This window comes from Tachypleus tridentatus, chromosome 8 (genome assembly GCF_004210375.1).
Source record: "Tachypleus tridentatus isolate NWPU-2018 chromosome 8, ASM421037v1, whole genome shotgun sequence".
In the NCBI taxonomy this organism is placed as follows: Eukaryota; Metazoa; Arthropoda; class Merostomata; order Xiphosura; family Limulidae; genus Tachypleus; species Tachypleus tridentatus.
In genome coordinates this window covers 4,736,066-4,753,630 of record NC_134832.1, presented here as the reverse complement: position 1 = coordinate 4,753,630, position 17,565 = coordinate 4,736,066, and the positions used below count along the sequence as shown (strand labels likewise).

General features: G+C 35.9%; 1 protein-coding gene across 14 annotated transcripts in view; it reads right to left on the bottom strand.

The window, feature by feature from the left end:
- Positions 1 to 17,565, bottom strand: part of LOC143258435 (laminin subunit beta-1-like) — a 160,483-nt gene that overhangs the window by 27,163 nt on the left and 115,755 nt on the right. For all 14 annotated transcript variants that reach the window (XM_076517363.1, XM_076517364.1, XM_076517371.1 and 11 more), the window contains 3 exons: positions 7,890 to 8,114; positions 4,652 to 4,851; positions 3,624 to 3,720 (listed from right to left, as the gene is read on the bottom strand). In XM_076517363.1, coding sequence (XP_076373478.1) covers positions 3,624 to 3,720; positions 4,652 to 4,851; positions 7,890 to 8,114 — 522 coding nt within the window. The remainder of the gene's footprint in view (positions 1 to 3,623; positions 3,721 to 4,651; positions 4,852 to 7,889; positions 8,115 to 17,565) is intronic.

The following is a 17,565-nucleotide window of genomic DNA, read 5'->3' as shown; positions in this document are numbered from 1 at the left end:
TGGGATATCTGCGGAAAGTATCCCAGGCCCGTTTTTGAGTCTTCCGTGCCAAGTGGTAAGCAGGATTCCACCACGGACGAGAATATTGTAGAAAACGTGTCGATATTTTAGGAATACACTGAGCAGCTGCTTGTATAATACAATCAGTTACTGCTGCCACATAGTCGTCTATTGATGGCTGATTCACGATCGCAGGATCAAGTTCTGCGAGAGCAGTGAAAGTGAACCAGTCTGCCTGATCCAGCTTCCACTGGGTTACACGGATAGAATGGCATCCACCACGGTCAGTCTCTCACAAAAGTATAGGAAAATGATCACTGCCTAGTGGATTATTGTCAACCCTTCATGAAAAATGGGAAAGAAATGAAGGGGAGCAAACCGAGAGATCAATAGTAGTAAACGACTGACTAGGTGCATGAAAATAAGTGGAAGAACCAGTATTGAAAAGAGTAAGATTGTGATCAGAGAACATACGCTCTACAGAGCGACCCCTCCCATCAATAACAGCACTTCCCCAGAGGGGATGATGTCCATTAAAGTCCCCCTGGATTAGAAAGGGAGACGGCAACTGTTCAACGAGAGCATCAAGGTCCGATTGATCATATGTCTCTCCAGGTGACAGGTAGAGAGAACAAACAGTGATGACATGACCAAAGGAAATAAGGATGGCTGCAGCCTCCAAGGGTGTGTTGAGTGACAAAGACAAGGTTGGAACATGCTGATCAACCAATAGTGCCACCTCTCCATGTACTCGTCCATCACACAGCCTGTCATTTCTGTACAGAGAAAACTGCCGAATGGTGACTGTATCAGCAGGTTTAAAATTGTTTCTTGTAAGGAAAGACATACAGGATGGTAGGAAGCAACCAGTGTTTTGATATCATCCAGATTAGAATGTAAACCTCAACAGTTCCATTGTATCAAGGTGGCCATTTGTAATGACGGGTAGGCGAAGTGGCTGGAGAACCCTCCTGTTTACGACCACGTCTTTTTTCCTTACTGTCCTTATTCCATGGATCCTGCCTTGGATCGATTGGGCAGGTCTTTGTTGTTGGAAGGGGATTCCAGTGACTGAGGACGAGAACAAATGATTGTTTTGCATCGTGGGGTGGGAGAAAAAGATGTATCAGAAGAAATGCCTGTATTTGAAACCAAAGGATGTGGATCTTGAGGTTTGTTGGAATGTATGGGAGGAACAGAGATGGGTGTAGAAGTCGATTCATCAACCCTTTTTAACCATGGAGGTCAAAAGGCTTTCATTTGTTATGAAAATGATTCTCTTGGAGGCACAGACAGATCTGTCTGCACTCCCACTGTAGTTGTAGAATGAAGTGCAGCAGCACATGTCTGAAACGGAGTGGCGGACAGCAATTTCCGAGCCTCAGGAAAACTAATGTTATGAGTCGTTTTCAAATGCTGCACTTCTTTTTCCTCCAACCATTTTGAGCAAGAACGAAAGTAGGAAGGGTGGAAACCACATAATGTGGGTTCGTGTGTCACTCATAGACATCATGGTCCTTGCCACCACAACAAGCACATGTCAGGAAACCACGACAGGATGTCTTTGTGTGGCCCGAACCTCTGACACTGGAAACATCGGAGAGGGTTTGGAATGTACAGCCGTACCCTGCAAATTAGATAACCTGCCTTGATGGTGGCAGGTGCACGTGGTATGTAAATGTCAAAACGAGAATATTTGTCGGCAGTGTAACTTCATCTTTGTGAGTGGAGATGCGCCTCACTGCAGAAACTCCTTGAGTGGAGAAACCAATGAGAATCTCTGACTTGGAGACATTCTTCAAATCCTTCTCAACAATAACTCCTTGTGATGAATTCAAGGTAGCATGAGGGGTAACCTCAATAGGTACATCCCCAATTGCCTTTGAATTCAAGAGGAGTTTACTGTGTTGGGATGTGGATGTTTCAACCAATATGTCTCCAGATCAAAGCTTCTTTACTGATTTTGGAGAGCCACTAACTCCTTCTAGTCCCTTCTGTAAAAAAAAGGGGGACATTTGCCCTAAAGATTTTTCTGAAAGATAATGTAATATAAGAAAATGTGGTACAGGTGTTACATATGTTGAAGATTGCTGCTCAGAGTCTTCAAGACGTGGTCGTTTACCCTTTGACCGTTTTTTCACTATTTTATTTAAATTTTTTGTTGGAGGATCCATAGGAAAAAAGGAACATTTCGGTACCCACTGACCCCTCCCACCATGGAGCCCTACGAGGGGATGCACTACAATGTCATGCAAGGACATTGCAGTAAGGCAAGGTTTTTGTGAGCACTATACCCAAACACCAGCATCAGACACAATGTCCACAACACACGTTGAGAACTTCCAACACTGGTACTTGGTTGACTCTAGCCCAAGTGGACCAGCCGATTGACCCAAGGGGGGCCAACCAAAGACCACCCGTCTACAGGAATTCAAGGCCAAAGTGGTGTGTTAGGGTTGGACCCCTCAACCACCAGGATCCTCTCCTCCCCTTCACGGGTCACCATGCACGGAAAACACGTGGGTGGATGTTTAGATCCCTGAGGAGGTAAGCGGAAAGAACAGAACCTTCCCTGGGAGGTCTCCTCACCACGTACAGGAATCCACACCAAGGGGCAGAAATGTGAAACTTTAGTTACAGAGTGAAAGTTTTTAACTGAAATCAAACTCTCTGCTAAGTAAACATTTGTTTAAACATACAAAGTAATACAGGTACTCCAGTTAAATTGCTCTTGATGAATCTAAAATATCTTTACATAAAAGAATTACAAAAATGTAATAATAAATAGCATAATTAAACATTTTTATATATTATATAAAAAATAACACTGAAGGTTTAAGAGTTTCATATTCTTATACACTATGTAAAAAATAACTGTGAATGTCTTTGGATTTCTTTATTTTGTCTACACTGTTATCAGCTTCAATGATGCTAGTCTGTGTTTAAAAGGCAAACAACTAAAATTGAGAAAACTGAAATGTAACTACTTTAATGAAAATTTTTACCACTGAAAAACCTTATTCCTAGAACTTACTCAAAAAGACCAACTTACATTGATTAATTCAAGAAATATCACTTTAAAATGTTAACTTTGTGTTTTCACCAAAATACAGCAGATCTATTTCCAGTTATTTATTTATCATTCATCTGTAAAAAGCCATTTTTAATGTTGTGTGAAGCATGTATTTTCACAAAGGTATTGTTATTACTTATGGATGCTCATCTCCTATGGTAACATTTGTACTTGAGAAAAGTTGATGATAAAAGTTACTGGAAAATCAGTTTTTAACAATTCAAATTACTATCCATTTGTGATCAAGCATCCTGATAGCACTGAAATAGATGAGAAATAACATATCTTCATAAAAAAAAAGTTAAAAATGTGTTAGTAATAAAATAGCTTTAAAAATTATTTGGTAGCATACTCTACATTAAGAGAATAGAGTCAGTTTAATAAAGAGTTAACAATTCACACTGAATTATAGATCACTACACATTAAAACTATCTAAATTAGCCAAGTAAATAGTTTAATCATTGGTCATGGATTATAGTTACTGGAAAAAAAATAATACATGTAAGAAATATGGTATATTAAATGTATCATTTATTAATCATCACTTACGGAAACACTGCACTTCCGGGTCACCCCAGTAGTAGTCTTCACACTCACTGCAGGTCCTACCTCCACGTCCTTTTTTGCAAAGGCACTGACCATCAAACTAGGAAGCAATTTTACAGCATTTGTAAATCATAATACTTTTAAATTAAAATTAATACGACATCATAAATATCTTAAAAGTTACAAAATAAGAAAAAAAAACTATAATTATATCCTTTGTATAATTCATTACAAGAATAGGCCATCCATACAAAAAAAAAAGAAAGATAATGCTAATGAATGGAACTGCACATAATAACATCTAAACAATAAGTTTTTAAAATAATCATATTATAGCAACTAGTACATTTTAGACTTTTATAAAAACAATTATTATCGAAGAATTGTCACAAACCTGTGAAATTATAAAGGCTCAAAAAAACCAAAATATGCTACTTAAAAATTAATCTTAGTCACTCAAGCATTATATATATTTTTAACATATCTAATTATATTCATTATATATTTTTACATGTCATACCTAAACATGCTCATTATATATTTTTGACATACCAGACCTAATCGTATTCATTATATATTTTTGGCATACTATACCCAGTCATATTCATCATATATTTTTAACATATCATACCTAATCATATTCATTATACATTTTTGACATACCACACCCAGTAAAATATATATTTTACATACCATACCTAATCATATTTTAAAACACTCATCAATCTCCTGAATGATACTAGATAAAACAAATTCTGATATATACTTCAATTTTTAACATACATTTTTCCAACTTAAAAAGCTTTTGGATTATTCAAGATCACAAAGGAAATATGAAAAAAAAATTATACAAAACAAATTTTATTTACTACTTTGCCTTTCACAGCATACTGAAAATATACCAAATAATATTCCCATAATTTTTTTAATATATTTATCTTTCATTTGCAAATATTTTATCCACTTCATTGAAAAATCATTCCATGCTTTTTTCGGAACCTGTTTTATAGGTGCACAGTTACTCATCTTACCTCATTGCAGTCTTCTAATAATGACCCCTTTGGGTCACAACTACATGATTTACATCCTTCTCCACTGCTTAAGTTCCAATGATTGAGAGAACATTGGTCACAAGCTTTTCCTATAACATTGGGCAAGCAAGTACACTGGCCAGTTATTGAGTCACAATGATCGACAATAGGGTCAGTTCCCAAAGGGTTACATATGCAAGCTAAAATAAGAATTGTATAATATACTACCACTTTACCAATCACTGAGAAGGTGTTTATAAAAATTACAGATACAAGGTATATAGATTACACATGTACAAGGTCAACTCACCATATATATATTGTACACATAAATTAATGGTTCTAAAACTATTAAATACATTAATAGTAAACAGGTATTTTTTTAATCAGCACTATAAAACAACAATGATAAAACTGATATAAATCAAAAACATTACAAATCAAAATTAATTTTTCCATTATCAGTCCTTGTTGTAATCATTAAAACTCATAACAGATAATGTCTGTAACTACAACACCCAAACATAGTGGGGATATTACAAGATCCAGCTGCCAATGTCAAACTGATCAACAACTAAGTAAAATCAGTCAAGAGTTAGGAGTTGAGTGCTTGAACCTACATCTCTACTTCTACTGCCTTTCACTGTTTGCAACCAAAATGAGAAGTCAGTTACTTTTAATATTTAGATACAACCTTAAAGTAGGAATAAATCACTCTATATTTCTACAAAGTGAAGCTCCTAACCTCAACCCTTTTATTTTATAATTACAAAATGATGTTAAACAGAAATAAAATCTTTACCTTAATACTTTTTAAGACCCCATCTTCCTCTTGAAAATTTTTTCACATGTAAACCAGGTAAGCTGAGACAAGCTTAGCTACCTGAGCTTGGTCTAAAATATCTAGATATTTTAAAGTTAGTATTATAAGCCAAGGATGATCTTAAATAACTAACAACTTCTTTATTCCATGTTGAAGAGGAAACTCTCATACCAAGAACTCTTCTCTGCATACATGAACCTCCAACACAAGATGCATCCAGAACAGACATCTAACAGATGGTAAGGAGGAGGAGAGCCTAAGTGAGTGTTCAACTCTAGTCTAGGATCTGGCAGCACTGGAAATATGGTTGTCCAGTCTGCAGTAGGAGGAGGTTACCCAACCTTACACAAGCTAGAAGTCATGGGGCTCATCTAGCTACAACTAACATCAGATCCACTGGGAACTGACATCCAGTGGATGGTGGAAATAGGGACCATAATTTTGAGGTTGCATCTTCAGTCCAAAATCTGGTGACCTTGGCAAATTATTGTCCAGTCCATGGTAGGAGCAGGATACCAGTCAAACACATGTGGACTTATGTGACTGGACTGTCTTCAACCAACACCAGAGTCCCATGAACCAACATACGGAGGATTAGAGGATGGTAGGAAGAAGGGACAAACTGCAATTTTTATCATATATATGACAGACTGTTACATCCAGCATTTGGTAGCATCTGTAATTGTACATCAGGTCTGGGGTAGGAAAGACATCATGCCATTGACACCAAAACAATATTACCCTCCCTACTCTCAAACTGAGTGGTATTTTTGACACTCAGAAGGACAGTCTTCCATGGTCCACCACCCCAACAACTAGGAACTGGTTAGTGGCAAGGACTCTAAAACACCAATGGATAGAGAAGTAACGTGTTAGAGAGTCTGAGGTCCACAATAGGACAAACACCAAATGCCATGGATCATCAGAGATGGACAGCAACATTTATCTGCTTTACTCAAGTTAATCCATTAGTGTATAGTCCAGGACAAACACATTCATAAACCAAAATGTTGCGAGATACACACAGTAGCAGTTCAGCAAAACATCCTATCTCAGTGGCAAATGTAAAATGACCTCATGATATGTAATTGTGTCTCTCTTTCTATATATTATATTGACTCATAGAGGACATACCGAATGGAGTCAATAAACCAAAACTTGACAGCAACTGGAATAATACACATCAGGTTCATGGTAGGTAAAGTTTCAATATCATAGTCATCTAGCATATGCACAGATCATACACTGCTTACTTAAGACTAAGTATACCTGATGCAACACTTTCAACAAAGTGGGATACAAATATGTGATTCAATAAAGACCCCTGCAAAGAAAAAGAAATGGGCAGGGTACTTACCATCACAGATAAACAGTTACAGCACTAATAATGTTCCTCAAATGAAGATAAAAATGTGCAGCCACAAACATAGTAAGGTGACAGGTCTGATGGGAAGAAAATATCAAAAGATGACAATTATCAGGAGAAAGGGAAAAAAATGCCAGGTGAATGAACTGACAAATTCAATCCAGTAGAGTGATGGAAAAATATCAGGGGAAGGTAAGAATTTCACAGATGAATCAAACAGACTCGAGGACCATGAAAGGGAAGAGTGCATGTCCTATACCCTTAGAACCCTGACCTACCAAAGGAGGTGATGCAATTGGAACATTCTATAAAGGTTGAGGAGGAACATAGGAAGCAAAAGATAACTCCAGAACATACTTGAATAACAAATTCACCACAGGTGGGAAAGGTCTGAGCAAGTCTCCCAAAACAACACATGATAAAGAGATATATTCAAAAGGGGAGAGGAGTGACCAAATCCAAAACTAAATAATTACTGAAAGCCTTTTTAGGACAATCATCAGTATTTTTTTTTTATTGTAGCATGAAAATGAGCAACTCCCAATGAACCAAAGCCGTCATTTCATGGACTGAAATCATGGTGTCGACCCATTATATGTAACTGGGAATTTTGATGCCACAGTAAGATCAGCTGTAGTTGCAAATACATAAACTCCCGAACTTAAAAGAGGAGAGAAGATAATATAAATCATAACTCTCCCAGAATCAAAACTAAAATGTGAAATAACAAATTAACTAAATGATAAATTCAAAAAAGTAGAAATATATGGATAGGTTAATTTACCACAAACAGTGAACATATCTAATCAGTAGGGCTGCCAGTCGAGAAGTAGGTGTAGCAAGGTTAGTGGCAAGCAAAACTTTGCACTGACAGAGGGCAGTTCAGTACAAGACAAGAAAGCTTTTTGTGAGAGAAAATAAGATACTTAAAATACTTGCAAGTTACACACTTAAATTTACCAAACATTATGCAATCAAAAATATTTTATATTTTTACTCAATATATTTATCTAAGTATTTTTCTCTGACACAACATCAAGCACATTTACCTGGACAATAATGCTGAGTAGCATTTCCATAATGTCCTTTTTTACAATATTCACAATGAGGTCCTTCAGTATTAAACATACAGAGAAGACATTCTCCTGTTACAGAGTCACAACTTTCAGGAACTGTGATGTCAATGTTATCATTGCACATACACCTCTGACACTTGCTTCCAGGCAAAGTTGGATTCCCATAGTAATTATCAGCACATTTATTACACCTTTCACCTATAAGTAGAAACATTAAATATACTGAAACAACATTATCACTTAAAACTATAACCAATATTATTTTCCACATAAATATCTGGTATCTCTCCAAGTTACCCTTTTAATTTCAGTAAACACCAGGAACATTATTCAAACACTGACACAAGTTTTCTTGATGCCACAGGATGGAAAGATGTTACAAAAATAAGTGAACTCTATTTTATTTTTATTTTTTTATAAAAGGAAAACAATGACAGTGGAACTTTTCTGTGGTATTATTAAGCACCAATATTAAAGGCAGAGTTGTATAAAAAAATCATCCTGTTGTATTACTAAACACCAATATTGAAGGCAGGGTTGTATAAAAAAACACCAGTTAAAAGAAAATGTGTAAAGAGAACTAAATACATGCAGTAATAAACCTGCTATGATATCCATCTAAAACTACCAAGATTAGATTTTTAAAATAACAGTCTTGCAAAAAATTATAACATAATATATAAAAAACACTAGTGAAAAGAAAAATGTGAACTGATGGCCTTTAACCTTTCTTTTCATAGGGCTTATTATTTTAAACTTCACACAGTTCACACTATTGTCAGTGTGTTCTGTAGTATTACTTACACAAATATTTCACACTAGGCTAGTTATGAATAAAAGAAAACAAATGACAGTGAATTTATATTATTCAAAAATTTCAAAAACATCTGCCTCTCAGAAGAATGATTGCATTATAAATCTTTCAAAACAGGATGTTTTGGAGTCAAGTATTTTACAAAAAGGTATTATTTTCTACATGCAACCTTTGTCAGCCAAAAAATAAATAATGAAAGATCAGTCAGTAGTGAAAACTCAGATGAAGTTTCTCCTAACTTCTCTACTTTAAGTTCTACTATAGTGTCAAGTGATAGTATAACACATGCATTTTTATGTCTTTGTAATATTACAGTATTTATTCTGACTATTATTTATTTTGTGAATGTGCAGATTAAAAAAAACAACACTTAATTTCTTTCTAGCTGCCTTTGATCATTTCTTATTATCAATTAGATAGTATTTGTTATACCCAGGGTGGAATAATTCTGCATGACTGTATGTTGTGTGTGGACATCAACAACAGTGTCCTTTAATGGTAGTTCAAGTGGTACCTATGTTGGAATAAGAATTACCAGTCAAAAGAATATAATTATGTGCTATAGATAAAAATGGCATTTCTTGTAAACTAAAGAATCATGGATTTATTCATATGGATAATATGGATTCAGTCTGAACAGTTGAATATATAGGATCCAATAGAAGCAATCATCTTATGTAAGTAAAAACAAATATGTATGCTGTGTTTGTTAACATCTGTTACAATAAAGATTATTCATTTTGTGTTCAGTCTCTCTATTACACTGATTTTATCATTTCAGTTACTCAGAGATTTAGAATTACTTTACAATTAGTGGCTTGACCAAATCTCCTGTTATTTAGCAAACTTATCATATTGTTCTAATATTAATTCAATTTTACTTATATTTACCAAAATACCAAGAAATCATGATTCAAGGTAATCCCAGTACTTAATTATTTGAGATGATGTGTAGCAACAGAATAGGAAATTAAATGATAATGTAAGCATGCTGATGCTCAGTATAAAATGTTTTTCCAGTAATGGTTGAGAAGCTTCTTCAACACATTGTGAAAAAAATAAAAGGAAAGTTCTGAATTTTCCATTCAAATCAATTTAAATATCTAAAAATGTCATAAGGAAAAAAATTGTGTTATTTTTTTTATAATGTTTGTATGCTTTTTGATAAAATAATAGTAAAATTAATCACAAAGACTTTTAGTGAATATAGTAAATTTTCAGAGGTTACTGAAAGACATTTAATATGTGGTGACTATTTAGCTGCAATGGTTAAGATTAAAGTTTCTAACAATAGTAGAAACTTTACCTTCTTCATATAACTTGAGTGCAGAGAAACAATTTGCTCTGCACTTTGTCACTAACAAATTCTGTAATTCAGTAGGTAGATAATGTAAGAACAAATACTACTCTTTCAAATCTGTATAGCAAAAGTGCCTGAATGTTTACACAGCATGATATTACCAAAAAGTGTATGTTGCAATATCATAAGAGAAATTGTATACGAGGTTTGATCAAAAAAAGTTCTAAGACTTCTTCTGTTACAGGTGCTGGTGCAGATACAATGGGCTTCACTGAAGTGTGTACAAAGTACATCTAGTGATCTATTCCACAAACAAGACATTTCTCCAGACCTTACACCCATGTCGCAAAAAACATGTACAAAGACAGATGTATCTTTTGTCCTGTTGTAATAAAAATGGACAGAAAAGAAGAGCAACGTGTTTGCATCAAGTTTTGTGTGAAAAATGGTAAAGGAGGAACAGAAATTCTTGGAATGTTAAGAACTGCCTTAGTAATGACTGCTTAAGTAAGGCTGTCATTTATTCATTTATCAATAGAAAAAACGCTTCCAAGATGGCCGGGGTTAGTCAAAGATGACCTACCTTCTGGGCGATCGTTGACATCATCCATTGACGAAACGGTCCCTAAGGTGAAAGAAAAATTTCAAAGTGATGGACGATCAACTATCCACAAAATTGCTGATGAACTGGACATTTCCTTTGGATCGTGTCAGGTAATTTTTACTGAAAAGCTCTATATGTGTCTTTATAATGACAATGAACCTTTGCACACTGCTGTGTCTGTTCAAAAATGTTTGACAAAAAAAATATTCCTGTGTCACCATACACCCTGTATTCTTCCAATCTTGTCCAATGTGATTTTTTTCTGTTCCCAAAAATCAAAATTAAGTTGAAAAGAAAGAGATTTGATGACATTTCAGCTATCCATAATAAAGTGAAAGCAGAACTTGGTCACATAACAGTTGAAGACTTCCAGCATTGCTTCCAAAAATGGCAGGAACGTTGGAACAAGTGTGTATCAGTTGGGGATACTGTACCTACTTTGAAGGGTACAGCATATAATACTGATGTATGTATGTTATTCTTTAGTATAAAAGTGAAGTCTTATAACTTCTTGATCACATCTTGTAGTAAAATTCCATGAATCAATGCAGAATATTTGTTTGTTTTAAAACAACCTGGGTTTTAATGAAGGAGGAGTATGAGCAGTATATCATGACTTCACATGAGGAAAGAAAACATCCAATTAAACTATGTTAATGCAAAAGACCTTCATGAAGTCCTGGATGATTTGTGTACTTGGTCCCCAATACTTAATTCAACAAGTGTTCCTGGTTACACCTATATTTACATCTGTGGAACAGTCACTCAGCTGTTTGAAATATTTTAAAACTTACTTGATGAACACTATGACAGATTAATGTTTTTCTTGTTGCTCTATATTCCATATTCTTAAAGAACAGAACATGGATGTTAGTCATGTTTTATGAAAGTGTGTCAAAACTAACCATCATCATACTCGTTTTCAATTTTGAAATAGCAGTGTAACATAATTCACTGAGAAGCTGTAATCTGTTTTTAAATATTCATTGTTACTCCTATACTACAGGGAAGTTATAACTTTCCTAAACTGAAAATGTATTTCCAACAGGCACTTCCCTCCATTCACAACATTTGCTTTTTCCCATTTTGAGCTGTCCTCTATAAGCAATTTTTTTTTATAATGCATGCCACAAGCCTTCCCCACATCCCTATTGGAAACAAAGATTCCAACACATCTCTCATGCAAATCAACATGCATCATTTCTCCATCAATAAGAGAGCACCACCATCATGTGACACGTGATTCTCTCGATGCACTATTACCAAACCATCACTTTAAAGTCTGGCAGAAAACGTAAGCACTGGAAAATTGTGGTGGGGAGGAGAATGGAAAATGTGAGTGGAGGAAAGTACCTGTTGGAAATATATTTTCCATTTTGGAAAATTATAACTTCCAATACAATATTTCCATCTTTTCACAAGATTAGTTAAGATTCTACATTGAAAAGGAGGAGGGACAGATGCACCCTCTAAAGGCATCCAAAACATATTTCTATTCATGAGAGAAACAGATCAGATGATCAGCGGAGGGGCACCTCTGAACCAGAAAATTTTCTTGCAACAAACAGTTATGAACAAACATGGCAGAAAAGGAAGAGAGAATATCTGAATGGGAGAGGATAAATTAGGAAAGTGATCCCAATCAGATATAAAAATAGATAATTACACAATTCTACAAAAGGAAAGTGGATAAAGGAGGATGTGTCCCATGATGTAGAATGACTAGGGCATGGTGGACCATACTCAGTAAGTTAACTATATCCAAAACCTCGTCTTTTGGTACTGATATCTGATCAAAGGGAAGATGAGGATCATGATATTTTCACCTGAAACCCTAAAATAAGGGATATGAAGAAATGATTAACTCCAGGGCATTACACAGAAGTGGCACTTGGCCAAAGATCTATTAATGTGGCATATGGTATCTGAGGGTAGGCCATCTCATGCAATTGACTCCCATGACCATGAGCTTGGTTCAAAACATTCAAAGGTCAATAACATCACTATTGCAAAAGTAAACAATGGAATGTCCAGGACAAAGATGGAAACAACACAGAGAGAAGAATCAAGGAAGATGGAAAACCAAAGTCCTATGTGAGGACTTATACTGATTAGTTAACTCCCTGTCCAAAACACCATCCAACAAGGTACTAAGATCTGTGTGAGGGTAAGGTGAGGGAACCCAATTTAAGGTGTGAACTGCATTGTGATGTCTTATTCTGTTGTACCTGTAATCAAATCCAGAGGACAGTATGTCTTCCATCACTGGTAAAACACCACTGCTTTAAAAAACAGCTTTGAAGAACCTGGAGAAACTACTACAACCAATACAGTGCAATGGGTGATTATGAAACTGTTTTGAAAAAACAGACGGATTTGATGAGATGTAACATGGTAAAACATACATTTTGTAATGGGACAAAGAGGCATAAACCAACTGGATTAAACAATGAACCCACCTAGAAAGGGTAAAAGGAGAAAGATCCCCAAAGGAAGAGGGTTACCAGGGAATAAACATACAGGAAAATTTAAAGGAAAGCCTTGATGGAAATATATTAAAGATCACACACCAGGCATAGAAGTTTATCCAAATTAGGACAAGGGTAGAGATGAGAAATAGAAGAATGGGAAACAAATGAAAAAGAGAAGTTACTCTCACAAGCCACCTAGGTCTTGGGAAGGAAGAAGTGATATGGATAATGGAGAAGGTATATTAGGTGATACAGAGTGTGAGTGATATTGATGGTGAATATATCCAACTGATGCCAACTGCAGGCTGAGAGGAGAAGGAAATACACCTAAAGAGATAGATGAAACAAAAAGTACAACAGAATGGGCTCAAATGGAGGTAAAATAAGGGAATGGAGGACAAAAATTTATGTCCCAATCCAGAAATACTACGTGCCTAGGAAACTGACAAATCCAGAAAGAATAGATCAAATGACTAAGGACAGAAGAAATGAAAACCCTGCAGTAAAAATAACAACAAAAACATATGGAATAGGGATGCCCAATACCCAAATATTAAGAAGACCACAAATCCCTTTTCAAAAAGCTATGAAAGAAACTTGTAGACACCAGCAACCACTAGATGAGAAGTTGAAACCCCCCAAGCCAGGGCTAAGATGTGAAAAACATTCCATTTCTGCTGATACAAAGCCATTGATATAAAATATTTGGAATAAACTAAACGAAATTCCACCTGACATGAGAAATTAGATCTGCTTGCCAAGCCATACAGGAAAATGGAAGACATGAAATGCAGGATGCAGAACCACTAAATGTGGTTAAGAAAGGAGTCCAGGAAATAAGGGGAGAGAAATGGGAGAGAGCAAACATAACTGAGGTAAGCAAGGAAGCCAAAGTTTAGGAGGCCAGTTAGTAGCAATCAGGATGACTTTGCACAAAGCAGTACGGATGAGTGAGACTACCTGACGAAGTAATCAGAGAGAAGGATGAACATAAAGAAACTTGTTTGACCAATCCTGGCTAAAGGCATCTGTTGCTAAAGATCAAGGACGGGGAAAAGGAGACCAAAAAAAAAGGTAACTGGTGAATGAGAGAGGTGACAAATGCATCAATATGAGGGGTATCCCACTAATCAAAAAGCTACCAAAAAAACAAAGAGATGAAGAAACCATTTCATTGGGTACACCCAGTCTGGTCAGGAAGGATGATCTACCACAAGGTTAAAAGCACCTATTACATGATATATGATTAAACAAATGTGATAATCATGAGTCCTACAAAGAAAATCCAAGATGAGAAAACACAAGGATCTAAACCAGGTGTCCCTTGGTGATTGATATGAGCCACCTCTTTTTAACTGTTGGAGTGGATCATGACCAAAAGAACTCTGGAGTACATCACCCCACAATTGACAAACGGAAGATAAGGATGAGAACTGAGACAGGAATATGCAGATAAGCATTGGAAACATCTATCTTGTTCATCCAAAAACCCAGATAAATAGCCATTGAAGAGTAAGGTAGGATTCCATGGTGACTAGTGAGATGTGAATGTATTGATTGAGATGGGGCAGGTTGATGACAGGCCTAGAGTTTCTGGTCTTTTTGAGAACCACAGACAGGTGGTATTAAACCCCCCACACTGCATGGGGCAGGTTCAATAACCTATTGTGTAAGAAGGTCTTGCACTGCCTCAGAAAGACACTGGCATGAAAAGATGCCCTGATGAGGAGGAAAGGAAACAGGCATGGTGAATAAGGGAGAAGGAGTAAGAAATGCAATGACAAAACATTCTGACAATATTCTGTGAGCCAAAACATAGAATATGAAAGGTATCTATCATAAATGAAGCTTCAGATGAGCTCCCACTGGAAAGTCATTGGAAGTGTTATTAGCATAACATGCTTCATCATGGAAAGTGACAAACAGTGGCACCACAGGAAGAAGAAATAGGCAAGGGCTGGGAGACAAGAATCAGTGCTGTGTTCAGCTCCGACTGGAACTAATGGGCCACCAGATGAGAAAAGGTGGGCTGTTGCTGGACCAAAGTGACCCTCCACTCCAAAGACCCCCAAATTGTGTCATACATGTAGCAACTCAAAATTGGGGCAATTAGAAGGTCCTGTAGATAAGAAACAGGGATATGTGTCCACTACAACATGGTATTATGACTAAACAAATCTCAATAACAAAGAAACCATGTTTTCAGAGCCAGATCTGAAGGTTACAGTTGGACCAATGTTAAAGTGAGGAGGGAGATGACATCCCCAGAAAATCATTTAGAGTTTCTGTGCAAAGCCTCTTACAGGAGACAAAGAGAGGAAAGGTACTGCAACAGAGTCATTATGGTAAGATGAAGATAGGAATACAGGGCACTTGTTAGGTTTAAGACCGACCCCCAAGCAGACAGAATCAAACAACAAATGGTACAGACAAGAATAGTCCACCCTATGATAAAAGAAAGCAGATTGGTCCAAAGCCCGTGAGAGTCAAGCTATACTAATGCTATCACCCAACTGAAAGACAAAATGCTGAGCATGATGCCAAATATCAGGGGACAGAAAAAAAACTAAATAAGGCTGGGATGCAGAATCAGATAAAAAAGGACTTGGGTCATGAGAAATACCAGCAATCAACAAAACATCACATACCTAAGAAGTAAAATCCTAAAATAACTGATGAGGGTTAAATAGAACCCTCAGGAAAGGTGTGGAAAGCATGGTAGACTCCAGTGGTGGGGAGACAAGCAATCAAAATCCTCATCATGATTGAAATGCTCAGGAAGAAGAGGAGTAACAGAAGGAAATAAAGGTTGTTCCATATAATACTCAACCTCCCTGTGAATAAATGCCAATAAATCCCCCTATGAGTTTTCTGCACCTTTGGTCTGAAGTATTGTAACAAAAACATGAGATGGACCCAAAGTAGGGACGTTAACTTCAGAATTTGTTTTACAGAAAACAAACAAGTGAGAGATTTGGCAGCAAAACACAGGTAAATAATTGTTTTCAAAATAAACGTTAAAATTTATTGAAAATAAATGAATCAAATAAATAACTCTGGAAAAAAAAAGGCGTCTGAACTTGAGCACTGCAAAATGAGAAGTGATGGTTTAGTAGTGGTGCATAGAGGGACTCGCAAGCATCAAGTTAGGGTGGTGATCTCCTGTTTGTGGAGAGGTAACACACATTGATTTGCACGAGAGATTTTGGAATCTTTGATTCCAATAAGGAAGGGTGAGTGTGTGTGGAAGGCTTGTGGCATGCATTATAAAAAAGTTTACATATAGAGTGCAGCACAAAACAAGAAAAACTTATCTTGTGAGATGAGAAAAGTACCATATCAGAATTAATTAATATGACTTTATACATATAATGTTATGTGTATTAATTTAGCAACTACTAAAAAGAACACAAAAAGGATAATAAAATAAAATAAACACATGAATATAAACAGAACATGTTACAATAGAGAAAGCCATGTAAAACTAGTTACAAGGTCTCTCATTACTGACTGATAAAACATATTAAGATACCAATTTTTTTTTCATGCAAGACATTAATATACATTTAACTTTTTCTCAGTTTTCCAATTTACTATGAGTAAAGCAACCATAATTTGTGCTGACTCTGATGCATTTCTTAAGTCAGAACATAATCATGTGGATTTCTGGATGATCATTAAGATATTAAAGTCCCAAATAGAAACAAATATAAGTGACTATTTACTGAATAAAAAACCAACACAAATGGAAATTTAGTAACACTTTACAAAAAAAAACATTTGGTGAAAAGGTCTTAGCTTGATCACATAAAAACTGAAAACATTACTACAAGTGTGTTTGCTTATAGCAAAGCCACATGGGGCTATCTGCTGAGCCCACCGAGGGGAATCAAACCCCTACTTTTAGCGTTGTAAATCCGGAGACATACCGCTGTACTAATGAGGGGCACTACAAAGAGAATTAAGTGTAAAGGCATAAAAATTAATATACCTTAAACTCAAAGCAAACAAAAAAATGTTAAAAATAACTAATAAAAGATAATTTCAATATGATACATACTCAGAATGGTACAAGAGCATCCAAAGCTCACTGACTGAACACACTCAAAAATATATTTTTGAAAAATAACCTAGATTATTTAGGATAGCTGTCAGTTTGTTTGAAAAAAAACTATCTCTGCATTACCATACCTAGTTCTTAATTGATAGACTAGAGGGAAGGCAACTAGTCAACAGCAACCACTGCTGGACACCTCCTTAGACAATCATTGTCTGAGTGTTTAATGGGATTTGATCCTCACTATTCTAATGTATCCTTGATCCCAAAGTGAGGAGTAAATTTGTATGGCAATAAGTTGCAAACTACAACTTCCAGGTTATCAGGCCATGTTCAGACTACATTATGGCAGTATGCTATGTTTATAGTCATGCACATTCACAGCAATAAATCATCATTGAAA